Below are 20,215 nucleotides of genomic sequence, written 5' to 3' on the forward strand. Positions count from 1 at the left end.
GACAAGTGTTATTCTGCCTATACGGCTAGTATGAATAGAAAACACAATTTCAAGCTGTAAATGTAAGTTTAAGACAATTCACCAGTTTAATTACACGCTGTCACATAAACAGTAGGATGTCATTTTAATGCATTCCGCTCTTTCAGCCTTGGTTTGAAAAAGCAAAACTAACATTTTAAGTTGAATTTAGGAACCAACAGATCAAAACTGTGGGCATGAAAGTGCTTGATTTTATAAGCATCATATAATAAGTGTAAAGTGTTTTATCATTGAGTTGGACTTTTCTAGTGGTAGAAAGAGAAAATGTTTTGAGAGCGTAATGACAATTAGAGCGTATATGATTGCTCATTCAACTCAGTATAATATATCTGGGTCTAGTGTCCTATTTTCATCCTAATGGAAGTTTTTACTGCTACTGCTATAACCACGTAGCAAATAAATCAAGCACTAACACCTCTCACATGGTTTTACTTGTAGTTGAGGTGGTGTGGTTTCTGGACCAACAGGAATCATGTTAAGGAAAATTACTCACTCTCTCACTCTCTCACTCACTCGCTCACTCACTTGCTTATTGTTTATACCGTTAAATACTGTATTCAGGGTCGCGGGGACCTGGAGCCTATCCCAGGAGACTTAGGGCACAAGGCAGGGTACACAGGGCGCCTGGACAGGTGCCAATCAATCACAGGGCTGAGAAAAATTATAACGAAGGAAAAATACATATAAAAGAAATACACTGGTCTTTGTCATTTAAGCAGCCATGAAGAAATGATGATGTCTGAAGTGTTATTATTATTTATTATTGTAATAAACAATTTATTTTAAAAATAATTGGTTTCACTGCAACAAATTTTCTATGTTTGACATTTTTAGTCAGGCAAACAAATTCAAGTGAACAAGTTTGCCTATAACATACATGTTCTTACCAAAAAACAAGACAGCGATTGACATAGAAAACCATCACGCATCTATAAAGAACCAATCACATTGCTTCTTCCTGTCATATGATCAGTGAAGGAAAATGATCGGCTGGGTAAAGTAGGGCTGCCTGAATGGACTAAAGGTGTTCGATGGACTTTTGGATGATGTTAAAGCCAATATAAGGAAGGTTTACAGTCTGTTAGTGCTGTTACAGTTTCCCCGGCAGTCATGGACTTCCATGTTAATGCTCTGTCCTCAACTTTATGAGTGAAACTGGTGGATGAGGAGGCTGATGGTGCTGTAAATTAAACTTTTTTTTTTTAAATAGTTTTTAATATTTCTCAGGATTAAAAAGGTTTTGCAGTTGCAGTGTTTTTTAACACTTTTCGCTTCTTCTTAAACCTGTCATAATGGATTTATCTCATTTTGCAGTCAAACTGGCTGAAAAATTAGATAAAAATATTGAAAATATTTGTTAATCATGTATAGTTCTGTGTATGAGTGAAGTGTATGATCACTCCATAAAATGTTTCATGGTGATCAAGGAATTGAAAAGCATGCTATATGAACATACGCATAGAGCTGTACATTAGGAGGAACTTTAATTCAGGGTGTGGTGTTAGTGGATTAATTATACACAGGTCACTAGATGAAGGCTGTTGTGATAGATGAAGTGATGGAATTGACACAGCAGCACTCTCGTAAGCCACTCGCGCTCATGTTCATGTTTTCCTCTCGCTTTAGGGGAAAGTTCCACTCCACTGAACATTAGCAATACAGCAGTGTCAAAGTTCATTCAATTATTAATGCACACTGACGTTCCTCTTTCTATTTTAGGAATATTGATGAAGTGCTCTCTATCTGGCTCCCCTTTTGGCACAACTCTGTTCGTTTACAGCTTGATTTTAATTTTATTTGTTTAAAAAAAGGGCTTTATGAACACAGCAGAATTACATAAGCATAATCACAAGCAGCATTACATAAATCTAGGTGCAGATTTAGATCCTTAATGAGGCAAGACAGAGGCGAGAGTGAACCGTATGGAAGAATAAAAACTCCCTGAGCTGATGATGGGGAGAAACCTTGGAAACAGACGATGAACTGGGAGTCTTTCTGTCTCAGGTGGTGGAGTGGGAGGACCGAAAAGTGCTGTGCATTAATCCAGAAGTACACTGCCTGGCCAAGAAAAAAGGTCACACTAATATTTCATTTGAGCGCCTTTATTGTTCCGCACCTTTATGATTACACCCCCATCACACTCATTCAGGATGTTTGAACCCAGTAAGAGTTCAGCACTATCGTTCCAGTGTTTAATAATGTGTTGGAGAGTTCCTAACTCAGTTCCAGTCATTTCAGCTCATTCTCCTTAGTTGTTAGCTTTGCTCGATGCAGAACAATAATTTAACCCTTCCGAAAAAGTAACCTTTAAAAATAAATAAATAAATAATGTATGTAGTTTAGCCTCGAACAGCAAGTTGGATAGTTTTCACTCTTTTAGCTATTTTGGTCTGCCAAGAAGCAGAATAGTTGTGTGCTTAATATTTAAGGTACAACATCAGCCTCAAGAGTAAAAGCGAGGTTTGAGCTACCCCGCTCTAAATCTCAGCCTGACTAAAATACAACATAGCCGTGACATTTGTCCAAAGCCATTTGTGTCTCTGTGTGAGCAGCATCACATATTTATGATAAGGCAACATCTGTTAGAAGCGCTCAGACTCTGAGCAGTGATTTGGGAAGTCTTGCAGGATTGCTTGGGCTGAAAATGGAATAAAAAAAGGAAGATATCTCATGCCAGTAGACCTGATGTATTTATTCTATTTTTACATAAACATAAAGTTCAATAGTACAAACTTTATGTGCTGGAGGAAGGCACAAGCTGAAATTAGGAAGATGCACACTCACACACACACACACACACACACATTGCTGTAAATGTACAATAATACAAGAAGATACGAATAAGGGTTGAGGCGAGGACGGGTCGGAGATTCGAATCTGTAATTGTGTGAGATCCTGACCTGCACATTCCGCTGCTGCTTGACAGATGAAATAATGAATAAATCTGTAAGAATTGATTTGCTGAGTGTTGTGTCGGGAAAGCACGGTGCTATAACAGGTAGCACTGTTGACTCAAAGCTTCAGATTACTTTGACCATGTGAGATCCTCCGGGCTCTCCAGGCGTCCTCACACCTCCCCAAAACAAGCCAAAAGATGAACTGCCTACACTGAGGTATAAATGTGTGTGTGTGTGTGTGTGTGTGTGTGTGTGCACGGCGCACTGACTTTTCATCACAGGTGAATTCTCACACTTTGATTGCAAAGGATGGCTGAAGACTCGAGCCACCAGACGATGACAAGTGAAATAAGGTGAAGCTGAAAAGGCCATCGAGCAGCAAGAACTTCTGAAAGTCTGCTCAGTCAAGGAGAGCCAGGGTGTGATGGACTAAACGACCTACCACATACCGCGTTACAGTCCAGACAGAAACACAGCAGATATATCACTGCCAATAATAGCCTTTCCAAGAATGTCTGTGCCTTAGAGAGCAGATATTCCAAGACTTTTCTTATTATAGATGTTGTATTTTTAAGGAGCAGAGACTCGTTTTGATTTTTTCTTTTAAAGTGTGTTTTTAGTAAAAAATTACACAAATTTATACATTTTACATTTTTTTCTTTGACACTAAATGATTCATTTTTAAAATGTCATATCATCTTTAGAAACGCTCGTACTGTATCCTGGGTTAGTGAAGATCTTGTGGACGTGCAGAACTGTAACGGCCGCTCGCAGGCATGTGGACGTGACGGCCGCTCACTTTCTTTCGGCGTAATTGCACTTTTTGAAAACGAAGCCCATTATATTCCGGCTCAGCGGTCTCGCCTCAAACCGTTCTCCTCCTCAGGGACGTAAAATGGGGACTCGGAATGCAAATGTATGCAGACGTTCCCAATAAAATTAGAGTCGATGTTAACTTCTTAATTGCAATACTCTCAATCTGTAAATGTAGGGATACGTTAAACAGAGAGAGAGAGACTGAGGGAGAGACAGAGGGAGAAAGAGGGAGAGAGAGGGAGAGACTGAGGGAGAGAGAGAAAGACAGAGGGAGACAGAGACAGAGAGAGAGACATTTCTATTTTAACAGCTAGTTTTCTTATTTTTCTATATTTTTCATATATTTTTCTTAAATTATATATTTTGTACAGTTATTCTATTGATCTTAGTTAAATTTACCTTCTATTTTCTTTTTATAATTATTTCATATTAATAGTCTTTTATTTTAAGGTCACAGGCGGTCATCTAAGAGTTTCACTGCATATCGTACTGTGTATGACTGTGTATGTGTGAGGGTTCACCACTAGAGGGCACTGTCTTTGTTTTGTAGTTTTTGGTTGTAGACTCAGTTTCCCAGAAGGCACCTCGGTCAGGTGATGCGGGAGCTCACCTGAACCGAGTTAGCTCATTACTATAATATAAATAGCTGTTTGTTCTGTGAAACTCGGTCACACATCCGAGGTGAAGTGACACATCTAAGATGAGATCATTGTGCTAATTACGATCTGGCTAAGTCGGTTCTTCAAGCTCACCTGTTGTTGATGATTAGTATATCTGGATTGAGTTGGTTGACGAAATGACAGAATGCGCTGAAATGCCCCCCTGCCATGGATTGCCCCCCCACATAATCACTATCAAATATTATATTAGAACATAAATTCATAGGTTAATGGTTTACAAATTTCAAATGACATGAGACAATAAAATAAAATGAGCAATATGAAAATACATAGGTTGTACATGAAAAAATAGAAATATGTATTTTTCAAATACATGTATACTTTTATATTGTTTCTTTTAAAATAAAATTAGTTTCGTCCAATTTTTCATTATAAAAAATATTTATTTTTATTATATACAGTGGTGTGAAAAACTATTTGCCCCCTTCCTGATTTCTTATTCTTTTGCATGTTTGTCACACAAAATGTTTCTGATCATCAAACACATTTAACTATTAGTCAAAGATAATATAATTGAACACAAAATACTGTTTTTAAATGATGGTTTTTATTATTTAGGGAGAAAAAAAATCCAAACCTACATGGCCCTGTGTGAAAAAGTGATTGCCCCCCTTGTTAAAAAATAACTTAACTGTGGTTTATCACACCTGAGTTCAATTTCTGTAGTCACCCCCAGGCCTGATTACTGCCACACCTGTTTCAATCAAGAAATCACTTAAATAGGAGCTACCTGACACAGAGAAGTAGACCGAAAGCACCTCAAAAGCTAGACATCATGCCAAGATCCAAAGAAATTCAAGAACAAAGGAGAACAAAAGTAATTGAGATCTATCAGTCTGGTAAAGGTTACAGTGGTGAACCTTCCCAGGAGTGGCCGGCCGACCAAAATTACCCCAAGAGCGCAGAGACAACTCATCCGAGAGGCCAAAAAAGACCCCAGGACAACATCTAAAGAACTGCAGGCCTCACTTGCCTCAATTAAGGTCAGTGTTCACGACTCCACCATAAGAAAGAGACTGGGCAAAAACGGCCTGCATGGCAGATTTCCAAGGCGCAAACCACTTTTAAGCAAAAAGAACATTAAGGCTCTTCTCAATTTTGCTAAAAAACATCTCAGTGATTGCCAAGACTTTTAAAAAAATACCTTGTGGACCGACGAGACAAAAGTTGAACTTTTTGGAAGGTGCGTGTCCCGTTACATCTGGCGTAAAAGTAACACAGCATTTCAGAAAAAGAACTTCATACCAACAGTAAAATATGGTGGTGGTAGTGTGATGGTCTGGGGTTGTTTTGCTGCTTCAGGACCTGGAAGGCTTGCTGTGATAGTTGGAACCATGAATTCTACTGTCTACCAAAAAATCCTGAAGGAGAATGTCCGGCCATCTGTTCGTCAACTCAAGCTGAAGCGATCTTGGGTGCTGCAGCAGGACAATGAGCCAAAACACACCAGCAAATCCACCTCTGAATGGCTGAAGAAAAACAAAATGAAGACTTTGGAGTGGCCTAGTCAAAGTCCTGACCTGAATCCTATTGAGATGTTGTGGCATGACCTTAAAAAGGCGGTTCATGCTAGAAAACCCTCAAATAAAGCTGAATTACAACAATTCTGCAAAGATGAGTGGGCCAAATTCTTCCAGAGCGCTGTAAAAGACTCGTTGCAAGTTATCGCAAACACTTGATTGAAGTTATTGCTGCTAAGGGTGGCACAACCAGTTATTAGGTTCAGGGGGCAATTACTTTTGCAAAAGAATAAGAAATCAGGAAGGGGGCAAATAGTTTTTCACACCACTGTATAAATATTTATTTGCCTATTCATGACAAACCCCTGAAAAATAAATGTGTTACAAAATAAATATTATAGAAGAATTTGTATTAATGGTCTTGACGGCAGTCACGTGCCTAAGGGTTTATTATAATACTAATATCATATTTAGTAATAATAAACCCATGAATTTATGTTCTAATATAATAATTGATAGCAATTATGTGGGGGGAGGGGCAATCCATGGCAGGGGGGCATATATATATGCAAGAAACTTTTCTTTTCCCACGTGAGTCAGTCGGCGTCAGTCGTGCTCTTTAACCAATCAGATGTGACCTCGCCATTTCAACCAATCATAACCCGTCAGAAGCGCAGGCTAAATCCCGTTTACATGAAATAAAGCTGCTCCCGAGCAGGTTCAAGCTTACGGATATGTTGCTATGACAGCAAATGCGAGATGTGCATCGAAGAACGAAACAATCTTAAGATCAGGACAAATCCACAACAATCAAATACAACTAACTGAGTTAGCGACAGACGAAGAACGGACCCCTGTTAAGTGGGCATTTGTTTTGTCTTGTTTTGTTTGGTGGGTTATGTTCTGTTTAAGTTGGTCCTGTTATAGTTGGCATTTGGTTTATGGAGCCGTTTAAGTTAAGTTTGCACCTGTCCTGATTTAGTCTCTCGGTTTCTGTGTCTCCTAGCAGGATTAGCCTCTAGAAGAATTAGCCTCTTGTATATTTATCCTCGTGTGTAAGTTTCTCTCCTGTATGTTTAGTTCTTAGTCTGAATAACTACTAAATATTGAACTACTAACTTGCTTAGCTCATACAGTAGTCTGTCAAGTCTCCTAGTCTGTCTAGTCTCCTAGTCTGATTAGATTTTGGTCTGTTTAGCCACCAACCTTTAGAGTTTTCAGTCTGTTTCATACCTAGTCTGCTGTGTACCTAGTCTGTTCTTCTCTTAGGTCTCTGGCTACGAGACTGTTTAGCTACTACGTGTATCTAGTTTAGCAGCTAATGTGCATAACAGCTAGTAGGCCTAGCCAAGTCTGTCTTGTCCGTTTAGCCCCTTGCATGTACTGTATAGTCCCTTGTGTTTTGTCCTCAAGTCTGTTTAGTGTGTCTTGTCTCGTCTGGTTCGTATCCCTTGTCTGTATTGTATATTAGTTTGTTTAGTCCCTTGTCTGTGTATTAGTTGATTATTGGTTTTGTTTATGGCATGCTCCAAAGTAAAGCCAACTCCCTTTGTTCATTTTTAGTTCATGTTTTGTTTGGTTTGCTTATCATTAAAAAGACTTTGTTTGCCATCATCCCCCTCTGCGTCTACGCCTGCCTCAACACTAGCCCACAGTCCAACACCTAACTAACGTGATGGTAGGTGTGACAAATAAAATTTGAATTTGAGAGGGAGAATCGTGCTAAAGTCATTGCTGAGACTTGAATTTTTTTTTTATTATAATAACTATAAAAATAAGCATTTTACTTGTATATATTATTCTGAAGCCTGCCCTACAGCATGCATGTAAAAGTTTTTGTCACTATTTATGAGTCTATGACATTGTTTTTGCAGCGATTCCTGGGGGGGGGGGGACTTTGTGCTAATCCACTTATCAGCAAATATAAATAACGACTTATCAGAGTGCGGTTAGTTTGTGGTCACGGCTAATTAAATAAAGAATTCAGTCCAGACCTGTGATGAGTTTGTTTACTGTCAGAAAAGCAACAAGGAAGGAAGGAAGGAGCTTTATCAATAACTGTGGTCGTTCTGCAATAATAAATGCTTTCTGTTCAAATTAATTTATCATATATATACACACATCACAGCAAATTGTACAGAATGGGTTTAATGATGCAAAGTCAAAGCCGAATAAATATCTGTACAGTACATGGTAATGCATCACAGTCCTGACCATACAAACAGTTGCACAGGAGTACGATCTCTTCCAGATGCAGAACAATCCATACGTTTCAGACAGAGACAGGCTTTAAATCAGCCTCTTAGACATTAATTGCACCCATGTCGTCTTTACATATTCGATTTTTCCAAAAGCATAAGGCTATACACAAAGACACAACCACAAAATGTGGCTCCTGTTTCATGTCTGGAAAATAGATAAGCCTAATCAAGACAACTTCACCACAGAGAAGAGCGCAGCAGGGCTCTCTGAAGGCTGGCATATGGCACAGCAGGAAAGTCAGTCTTGCTTCAGCTAAGCGTGGAGAATGGCACCGAGCGCAGGAGGAAGGAGAGACGCCACAGTCGTGCAATAACTAAAAATCCCCCGGATCTCATTCACTGATTGAATTTTAGCTGACATCACACACACACACTCACAAAAAAGTTTTTTTTTTTTTTTTTTCACGCTGTAGATCGCAAATCACACGAGTTAACTGTTCTCATTGCTTACATAACCTGTGAAAATTTAAATGGTACACTGTTTATTTCTCTAAAACACAAGTATAAAGTCGTGCAATAAGGAATCTATAATCTGTTGTTTTTTTTAATAGATACAGAACATTCAGCTTTGTGAGAAAGTGAGACAGTCAGATTACAGGCGTTTATTTTGATTCTTTATGACTTAAAATACACTCACTCACTCACTCACTGTCTATTGTGTACTGCTTAAATACAGGGTCTGGAGCCTATCCCAGGAATCCCAGGGCACGGGGCGGGGTACACCCTGGACTGGGTGCCAATCCATCACAGGGCACAAACACACACATGCAGGCAATTTGGGAACACTAGTTAGCCTCCTCTGCATGTCTTTGGATTGTGGGAGGAAACCGGGGTGCCATGAGGAAACCCACCAAGCACAAGGGGAACATGGAAACTCCATGCACACAGAGGCGGGTATCAAACCTGGCCAGGAATCAAACCCATGTCCTTGAGGTGCAAGGCGACAATGCTAACCACTAAGCCATCGTGACGCCCTCTATAATACAAAACCTTTCTTTTTTTAAATATACTGAGAGCTTTCTGAAAGCATTGCTAGTTTGTGTATCCATAAATATGCTAAACTTAATCTATTAATTAGGGCTGGTAATAAAAAATACATTAAATATTTCAGGAATAAAGTCATAATAATAAAAATGTGCAGTATTTGAGTGCAAAGTGAAGCAATACTTAATTTTCTAACACATGATCTCAAAATTATTCTTTTTATCACTCCTAAAACTTTGAAACGGACCTGAAATTGTGTTTATTCATAAGAAAGGACCGCATGATCCCAGAGAAAATTGCATCTTTTGTTGAAGGAGAAAATTAAGGTAATGGTCTGCTTTGAAGCCAACAATGGTCACATCTGCAGCACAGCAGCAGGATCGACAGGCAGGCATAGTCAGGAAAGAGTCCTTATGGACCGAAAAACTCCCCATAAGGCTTTAGTTTATTCTATAGATACTGTAAGTCCCGGGGCTTTGAGAACTCTGTGTGCCAGACTTTCAGAATCGATCATTTCAATTGTCGTTCCTCTACATTCTCTCGTTAAACAGCACACAGACAAAACCATCGATAGTTCACGCTATAATTTCACCAAATGCTCATTCATCATTTCAATCCACAATCACAACTGGTACAGCAGGTACCATTTTCTCACAGTGTTATTACTTTAGTCTCAAAATATTGGCACTTTCTCCCTAAAAAATACATTTTGTTAGTATTACATGTGATGAGTTTGACTGCAAATGTGATAAACACCATTTCCTAGCATTTGTGCAATCAGGTAAAAGAGTTCTCTCAAGCACACAAAGCTGTCTAAAAGCAAACTTTATTTTGCAAATCATGATAATTGCTTCTTTTAAAAGCTTTCGATGTACATTTTAAGTCAAGGGCGGGGACACGGGCACGGCGTGATCGCAGACATGAAGACATTTATTAAATGATTCACAAACATAAACAATATCAGTAACCGAGCAAGGACAAGAGCATGAAAACAACAAGAAATAAACAGAATAACAGCAGAATAGCAGACACAAGACCAAAAACAAGACTAAACTCAAGAGCTTAAACAATACAACTAATTATCAAATTAAACTAAGACACCTGTAAATATAAACAAGTACAAGACAAAGAGACACGATTTCAACTTAGTTACTTTACTTTAAGTCCTAAACACACAAAGGCTCCAGGTGTGTTGAAGTCAAGAAAAAGGAGGTTTACAATCTGTAAGTGCTGTTGCAGTTTCCCCGGCAGTCATGGACTTCTGTAACAGTGACTGTTCTTCATGTACTGAAGTGAAGCTGAAACTGGACGAGGCTGATGATGCTGTAAACTCAAGTTTTTGTATTGTTTTTTTTGTCACCATACGCCAAGTCATGTCCTCGTCCCTAACCATGATCACCTGTGCACGTCCATTCCATACTCCACTCCTCTCCTTGCTTTTTATTGCCTCATTCACCAGTCCAAACGCACCTGTTCCCAATCTCAGATCATCATGGCTCACTACTTAAGTCGCACTCAGACATCCACTCTCCCACTCTTTGCCAGTATATTGTGTGCCTTTCATGCTCTGTATTCTTGCGTTCTTCTTGCCTTCGTTTCTGGATTACGACCATGCTTTGTTTCACGGACCTCGTTTTTGTCTTACTCTACAGATTCTCTGCTTTCTCAGCTTCTCTGTTACTAACTTTTGAATTTGGCCGAAAAAAAAAAACAAAAAAACTTTTGAATTTGTCTATCGTCCACGAGCTGACGTTGCAGATTTACTAACGTCTTGACTCCCTGGCTTTGGCCCTCGTCTGTTTGACGATCACGAAAAATTTCCGCAGATTAACCGTTCTGCCTGCCGCCTCGGCACTGACTCACGGACTGATCATCGACTCCGATTCCACTCACGCCCGCATTCCACACACGCCAGCTTCTCACAGTTTTTAATGTTTCTCCTCCTCTTTAACAATCTTTGTAATTAACAAAACCCAACACTTTTTTTCTTGTAGCAAAGCATGACTTTGCTATATTTTTTATCAAAATATATTATTGTGTACCAACAAATAAATAGCCACAAACACAACTGCAGGCTGATTTATCCAGAAGACAAAAGTGTGGGACGTGGATCCAAGGACTGTCCCTTGACTCAGGGTTAAATACACAAGACCTGCACCAAACACATCAGAAATACAAAACCAGGAAATGATGAGTAGATAATAAGCTGATTTATCAAATTATGACAGTAGATCAGATACAGACGGTGGGTCTCAGGAAGGAAATAATAACGCATTATTACAATAACGCAACAGCCACTAGAGCGCTTTCAGTTTGTGAGGTTTTAATATAATATATTTTAACAATGTTCTTAAACACACACACACACACACTTATTGTCTGAAAATAAAATACAAGAAGTGTGATGTTTATTATAAGAAAAGGGTGTATCACACCACTCTGGCGTGGATTATCTTTATAAAAAATCACAGGCTTGTGTGTTATTCTGTACATACAGTAAAGCACCGATTGGCCACTTTTGACTTGATGTATGCACGGAGCAATCTCGTTAACACACCACTGGGAAATATATGCAGTACATTTTGCCAATCTGTATTCTGTGGGATGACTGAAATGCGCATTTGGCACTGTTGCAACCATTTTAAGGATTTGACTTTGAGGATTAGTCTCACTTGAGGAAAACGCTGGTAGTCAGTGGAGGGAGTTTGCATGGAAGAGAGAACAGGACGCCAGACTGGATCAGACCGGGGAAGTGGGAAAGTCTCCCAAATGTGTTTCCACAAAGGTCCCAACATTTGGGACATAAGATTGTAAAGTGCATTTTTGGCATCAGTTAGTGGCTTTTCAGCAACATCTACAGTTTAACAAATGACACAAAATGTTGGTCCCCCCCGTTGTCTTATTACAAATATACACATTTTCCGTAAAGGGAATCCATCCATTCAATCCACACATGAAAATTTAATAATGGACAATAGAATTATTTCCTATGCACATCTAAATATCATTAATAATACATTTCTCCTGTATTTCACCTTTAATTTCTTTTTTTATCACTAAAGAAACTAGAAATGTAATAAAATGTAAAAATTAATCTCAAGATTTATGTTCTGTCCCATTTTAAAAAATCTACATGCCTGTTGAAAAATTTGAATATCATGAACAAATTCATCTTCTTTTGTAATTAAATTTATAATTGAACCAAACTCGATTCAAGAATATATAAAATTTTGATATAAAATCATCAAAATTAATAAAAAGCTCGACATGTAAGTAGAATAAAATCTAAATATATAATTTAAATTTACAAAATTCCAGTTCGCAAAATTATTAAAATATTTCTTAAGATCAATCAGAAAAGGACTTTCAGTACAGAAAGTCTGAAAAGTATGTTCATTTGTGCACTCAATACAGCGCTCCTTTAGCATGAATTATTGCATGAATGCGGCGTGGCATGGAGGTGATGAGTCTGTAGCCCTGCTGGCTCACACTCCTCGTGGAGGGAGTTAGTGATTATCATCTGGACAACTGTCAGGTCAGTAGTCTTACCCATGTGTGTACTGAACAAGCCTGAGAGATATACTGTGTTTATACTGTATGACTGGCAATTTAATCAAAAATAAATATTCTGATATTTTCAGAGGCTGGATGTTTGATTTTCATAAGCTATAATTTGTAATGAAAATTAAAACAAAAAAGACTTGAAACATTTTACTTTGCAGTTTGAACTAAAAATCAGTTGCAGGAACTATAATTAAATACTAATGCATCGAATAAATCTGCTAGTAAATGTTAGTTTCTGTCCATTCTCCTGGCTGAAACTGGGTTACTGATGTGACAAGATTTCATTAGTGAAAAATCTGCAATATAACAGAATGTATAACCAGTAGATAAACTGATCCCAAGGTCAAGGCAAGGTCAAACCTCTGAAACAGTATTTCCTCAATCCCATCCTTCCTGTTTAAAGTACATAGGTTATGAGGCCCTAATTATAGGGTAATTATCCAGTGTTTCATTTTATCAGTATGCATTTGTTTTGTTCTCTCTAACTGTTGGAGTTTGTGTCTCTGATTTCATGATTAAAGTTTAATGCACCGTGAATAAGAGCGAGCTGAACTGCACTAATCAAATTATTCCTCATCAGTCCTTAATCAAAAACACAAGCAGTCATGCTGGAATCATCAGGAAGAATAAAGAGAAGGGAAAAACAGAGATGGACCAGGGTGTGTTTTTTCAGGGAATAGTAGAGTAGACTCCTGATCCGTCACCACGCTGACCCGAATAAAACTCGTCCTGCGAATAAGTAAGAGAGAAGCTGATGTAAAGCAGAGTCTATTTCTATAGCAGACTGTACATGCGGCATATAACAATAAACAAATCAAAAATGTAAATGTTCATTTGAAATATAAATAAATACAATAGTCAGTTTTTTGTTAAAAAATATGTTTGTTAGTAGTTTTTACATCCCGGCTGGTTTTGGCTGTGATGTGGCGGTGTGTGTTCAGTGCTCGGTTTAATTCTCAGCTCTTATTTTATTTCTGTGTTTGATTACTGTTTAGTCTTTGTTTGCTTTGTTTGTTTGTTTGTTGTTTACAAAGAAAAAGCGAACATGAGAAAGAGAAATGACGTCTTATCAAGTGAAATATTCTTGAATCGAGCCAAACTGTCTATTCGTTCTTAAAATAAGTTAATAAATAATAAATAATAATAAAATAAAACACATATAAAATATAGCTTATTTGTAGTTAAATGTTACTAAAGTGGTAAAAGACAATTTATTGTTTTATTGTCAGAAAATTTTGCTTCTTTCATGAAATAATTTCCTAAAAGTTTAACAACAAGAATGCCCCAAAGTGCTTAACATAAATAAATAAAAATTACATAGGAATCTAATAAAATAAAAATTTAAATTAAATTAAAAACAAGATAATAATAAAAAATAAAAAGAATTATAAAATAATTAAAAAAGAACATAATTAAAATCACATCACATGCATATCTAAGCAAAACAATATGTAAAATCAACATCTCATGTTGATGTAAATGCCAGAGAAAACATGTGAGTTTTAAGATGGGACTTAAACACCCTCAGTGATGTGGCCTCACGAATGGTCAATGGTCAATCATTCCATAATTTGGGAGCCGCCACAGAGAACGCCTGATCACCCCTGAGCTTGCATTTGGTCTTGGGTACCATCAGCAAACGTTTATCTGATGATCTGAGAGACCGGGGTGGAGCGTGGGGCTGGAGCAGATCCGAGAGGTAGGGCGGGGCGAGGCCATGTAAACATTTAAACATGACCAAGAAAATTTTAAAATGAATTCGGTACTGTACCGGAGCCAATGAAGAGAAGCCAGAGATATGTTCTCTTGTACGCGTAGAAGTTAATAGTCGAGCAGCAGAGTTTTGGATCAGCTGTAGCCAATGTAATGCTGTCTGAGAAACCCCAAAATACAGAGCATTACAATAATGGCTATTTCGAACAGCCTAAAGGACAAAACAGGTTTAAGTTTTGCCAATTGCCTTAACTAAAAGAAACTGGACCGAACCACAGCACTAATGTGTTTATCAAATCTAAGACCATGATCAAAAATAACCCCTAAATTCGACGATGTAGGTTTCACATACTGCTCCAAATCTCCTAAATCCAGAGGTGGAACTTTACCCCTGGCACCAGGACCAAATACCAAAACCTTTGTCTTTTTATTATTAAAATGTAAAAAATTTTGGGCTAACCATGCGTTTATGTCATCTAGAACAGCGCCTTGACAGAGAAGCCTTCCTTCTGTTTTAACGGAAATTTGACTGTCATCTGCGTAGCAGTGAAAGGAGATGCCATGATTTTTCAGGATGTAGCAGAGCGGCAACAAATACAACGAGAAAAGAAGGGGTCCAAGGATAGACCCCTGTGGGACCCCATATGTAAGAGGAGCTGATGATGACTCAAGATCTCCAAGGCTAACAGAAAAAGTTCTATCGATAAGATAGGACCTAAACCAGTCTAGAGCTGTCTCCCTAATTCCCACCCAGTGTTCTAAGCGTGACAGAAGAATGTCATGGTCTACTGTATCAAAGGCAGCTGTTACATCAAGCAGCAGAAGAATCACAGAGTTACCAGAATCGTTAATACGATAAATGCCATTTAAGACGGATCAAGATTAGGTTTTTGTACAAACATACCTGTATTGTCTATATTTTATAAGCTTTATAAGTTTTTAAAATATATTTTTTCTTATTTTGCATTCTATTCTTCTCTGCAGCTGAGTTTCTCACTATTTTATTCTTATTCTATTCCATACTTTATTTCTTATTATAATCTTAATTTTAATGTCACAAGTCGTATAAGCATTTCACGGCATATCGTACCCTGTATGACTCTACATACGTGACAAATAAAATTTTTATTTGATTTGATTTGATAAAACACAAAATTATTTGCCAATAAAACAAGAAATTTTGTCTTAACACTTTAGTAACATATAGCTAGAAATAAGCTTAATAATCTTATATTTAGTTTATTGTAATAGTAATTTAAGAAATTGTTGATCAATTTAACTATATTTAAGATATTTCACAAGATTTTTGCACTGCATGTACATCTTTAAATAATATTCAAGAAAATAGAAAAAAAAACATGAGGGGAAAAAAGGTGCAGTACAGAGGGACTAAAGTGCAGCGCTGTCCCTGAGAGCTAATAAAAAAAAAACATGAATGTTAAAGTCTACACTTGTTCAGAACAAAATATTTCAGTCTTGATTTAAAAATGTCGAATGTCGAGGCTCGGCGACAGCCACTCTCTCAATCTCAGATGAGAGTAAAAGTTCTCTGCTCTTTAGTGTTTACCTTCAGCACCGACGCGAGAGTGCAGCTCGGCTCATCGTGCTAGCGCTTACCGGACGGCTCTGTTTGTTCTAATCCGTCTAGTGATTTATAGATGAGCAGCAGCATTTTTAAAGTCGATTCTGTAGCCGGTGTTGGGGTTTAACGCTGCAGTGTGTCGTACTCATAAAAAACTCTGACCTCCAACACAGAAACATTCAATAGAGCCATCACTCAAGTCTAAAGTCTCAGCTGGAAACTCAGCCAGCGTCCGTCTGGACACACAAACACACCTGACACCTAAACGACATACAGACAAACATCAATCAGTTCCTTTTACATCGGTATGTACAAATGTGTTCGAACAGGCTTTGGTAAGTTTGGATTTGTAACACACAGTAAGACGGTTAATGCGTACAGTAAGGACTTGAGATCATTAAGACGGAAGCCTAATCTTCTATGCTGGTTGACGTAAATTATTATATTTCTTAATTTGAAAGATTTCCTTGTTCTGGGCCTTCAAGATTTCTCAAATTGTGTTTAGTTCAGAAGTCTAGATAATCGAGCAGAAGATTTTGGGTTTGACAAAAATTAGTGTTTTGAATTAGTGTGCAGTAATTAAAGGGAACCTTTTGTTTTGTTCTTTTTTTTAGTCAAATAGATTTGTCTCCCTAAGATGACCTCATATAAGAAGAGCCCCTCCCTCTGACTCAGATCTGCTTTTCTTTGGGGGGCGTGGCTCCGTAGTAGCTCATTTACATGAACGCTGAAACATTCATTATCAATGCATTATCAGTGAGGTATTTCAACTGGGGCATTAACACACGCACACACACACAAATACAAATACACACTGTGGGTGTGCTCAGACACCTGTGTTCACGTGTTATATAAATAGTATCATATGGGACCTTTTATTTATTTTTTTCTCGCACAGTGCTCCTGATATTCCTGATCCTGCGTATTATTAAAAAGATTAATTATATAATCCTCTGACGACTTCAGTTAAGCTAAGAAAACACACAAACAGGCAGCAGGTGGTTCCCAAAAATATCCTCCAGACGCAGACACGGCCCCCACCCCATTACCTTTGCATTATATCTTTAATTAAGTCTGCATGCCTCCGATTAAGTTCTTAAACATCCATACAGACGACTAATGGGTCCAACAAAGAGCCGGCGTGCATGGCGTGAATCATTTGTGACATCTCGAGTAGCATTTGCATAATTCATGCAAATGATCTGAAGTAGCATAATTAAAAATCTGACATGAGTCAGTGTGGTGAAGCAGTGCAGATCAGTGCAGATGGAGGCTGGAGCACAAAACGACGAAGCTTTAGTGACGGGCCTCAGCGAGGCCAGCCTGTGTAATCAGATTCATTAGGAACACCATGCAGGGTGAATCAGGCTGGAAATCGTCATTCCACCTCAGATGGTGTCAGAGCAGCTATAACACACTAATGAGAGAGAAGAACCCGACCGAGATGGAGAAACATTTTCATTTCCTGTTCTGAGTTACTAGAAACTTCTGTTGTAGGAACGAGAACACATTAGTGCTCGGCTCGTGTAAAGTCCAAACTGCTCAGGTGTCTCCATGATTAGCATCTAGTCGGCTGAGTGGTGTACAGTGTCCTGCAGAGTCAGGGTTCTAGATTTAACAAGAGAACAGGTCTGTATGTTGATTGACATAAAGCTAATGAGTGTACATACTGTATAACTTATAACTCATGCCGAATGTGAGCGGCCATTTCGATTTGTCCTCGCCCCCTGAGCTGGAGGTGGAGGAGACCGTCCAGAGTCCCTGAGTAGAAATTCAAGAGAGATATTTCTGTTCATTTTTTTTTTTCTTCAAGGGCTAATTTACAGCCGTTAGCCGACTGCAGGAATATAGCAGAGGATACAACCATCACCATTGAAGAGTATTCTTATAAAGGGATTTAAAAAAAATATTGAAAATTCACTTTTTAGACATCTGGACCGCTCTAAAAGAAATCTATTGTCTATTCATGAAAAAAAAATCCCTTTTTTTCATGAATAGACAATAGATTTCTTTCTCTGATGTGACCTCATATAAGAAGACCCACAGTGGGGCGTGGCTTAGCAGGAGCTTATTTACATAGACACTGAAACAGCTCCTTTGGAGGACGAGTGAAATATAGTGAGGCTATAACACACACACACACACACACACACACACACACATACACACTCACTCTCTGGGTGAGCTCTGAGACCTGTGTTTACTTGTTAAAGGAATAGTAACATATGTGACCTTTAATAGTAACATATATTCCATGGACCTCATCGTGCCATAACCATAACCAGGGTTCTTAACTATCAGCCTCATCATTTTCAATGTAAACAAAAACAAATATCAGAGTCAGTATTAGAGCCAGAGGATCACATCTATGGAGGGTTTCTTCTTCTTCCCTGATGGGACGGACGTATTCCAGGACTCAGAGTGCGCTGTAATAAAAGCTAAAGGTGATGACATGAAATCTTAGCGCGTGTGATTTAAAAAAAAAAATAAAAACTTTAAGCAAGGCAGTGTAATTGCAGAATATTTCCTCTCTCTAGTTGACATTTACTGAGACCGGAATGGGTCCTGCTCTGGATTGAACTCCTTGTAATGAGGTGCTGTAATGTGCTCATGGAGTACGAGCCCACTTTCATCTTTATCATGATCTAAAAGTCTTAATGATACGCTATAAACAATTACTACAATTCTACAACAGATATTATTCACATGACTTTTGATTATTTAAACCTTGTAAACCACATTAAAATGTGAATCACATCTACTGTACAAATCAAGCATACTGTTCTATTTTTTTTAACAAAACCTTTTATATTGTTTATATATTATTATTTTTACTTATTTAGAGTTAATAAGTTTTGTTAGTGAATTTAGTTCACTTATGATCTAAGACCTGAAGGTTAAAAAACTATTAAAATTTTATTTCAGGTTTCTTTTACCTCTTGATTTATCTGATGCCGAGTGTTCGTACACATGGACAGACCACTTTACTGTTTAAAATGAGAACCATTGTTGAAATTTTTTATGCAATTTCAAGTTAAATGATGATTATATGTTATTAACTGCTTTATGCATAAATGGATAATGATTAATAATTTGTCAATTAAATTTGATGCACAATATATATACCAGAAATGACTCGTACATACATCATACTTTGCTGTTAATTACTGTGTAATTTACCCACAACGCACTATTATTTGATATTGTGATAAATTTGTCCTTCATGCGCATTGATTAATAGATTAATGTTTAAATTCTCCATTTTTATAACATTGTTTTCCTCCAGGATTCTGTAATTTTGATTCATTATTATGTCTTTTTAATCCCGTTCCAGGTGGATCATCACGCTGGTCCTCGCCACCGTGTGACTGCTGCTGCAAGGGTCACAAGGGCGACGGCGAGGGCGAGAGCGGCACCTCCTTCAACGAGCTCTCCACCTCCAGCTCCGAGAGCCAATCAGAAGCCAGTTCCCCCCAGGGGACGGTGATTCGTGGACCCGTCTCCCGACAATCGCACGTCCAAACACTCGACCGGCCGTCCAAAAAAGAAAGGTCGGGGGGTCACCTCCTGCAGCAGCAGCAGTCGGAGCAGCGACGTAAGAGCGATCTCCTTCGCACCCTCACTTCAAGCTCACGGGACACGAGCAGCAGCAAGAAACGACCGGCCAAAGAGAAGATGAGCGTGGAAGAGGAGCTGGAGAAGTGCATCCAGGACTTCCGCAAGATCAAGATCCCGGAGCGCTTCCCGGAGCGCAAGTACATGTGGCAGGCCGACCTTCTCCGCAAGTACCGCCTCTGAAAATACTGCGACCAGGAAAACAAGAAGTTCGGACCACTTTGGAAAGAGGAGTACAAAGCTGTGAGCTGTGCCGTTGCAAAAATTCTTCACTACTGCCTCAGACCTGCGTGTCTTCTCTGTGTGTGTGTGTGTGTGTGTGTGTGTGTGTGTGTGTGAGATGGATGATTCCACTCTGGACCGCTCGACGCTCACGTTTCTGTAGCACAGAAGGGTTTCGTTAGAAAAGCACAAGGATATTTTTTGGTTTGTCAGCTTGTACAGATGAACACAAAGGTGTCCGTCTCTGACCTTACAACGTTACCGCTTGCGTTCAGGTGGTCCAGAGGTCGGACGCCGAATGTGCAACCCCTAATCATAAATAATTCATACTGTCTCTATTGTGTCCTTGCTAAAAATAGCCAATGTATTGTTGAGCATGAGA

The 20,215-nt window shown here is 38.5% G+C and overlaps 1 protein-coding gene across 1 annotated transcript in view; it reads left to right on the top strand.

Moving 5' to 3' along the window:
* kctd16b (potassium channel tetramerization domain containing 16b) overlaps nt 1-19,898 on the top strand; it is a 53,742-nt gene extending 33,844 nt beyond the window's left edge. Inside the window, exon 2 of the mRNA XM_053477893.1 lies at nt 19,331-19,898. Coding sequence (XP_053333868.1) covers nt 19,331-19,794 — 464 coding nt within the window. The 3' untranslated portion in view covers nt 19,795-19,898. The remainder of the gene's footprint in view (nt 1-19,330) is intronic.
* The last annotated feature ends 317 nt before the right edge of the window (nt 19,899-20,215 follow it).

The sequence above is a fragment of the Clarias gariepinus genome, chromosome 19 (genome assembly GCF_024256425.1).
Source record: "Clarias gariepinus isolate MV-2021 ecotype Netherlands chromosome 19, CGAR_prim_01v2, whole genome shotgun sequence".
Classification (NCBI taxonomy): domain Eukaryota; kingdom Metazoa; phylum Chordata; class Actinopteri; order Siluriformes; family Clariidae; genus Clarias; species Clarias gariepinus.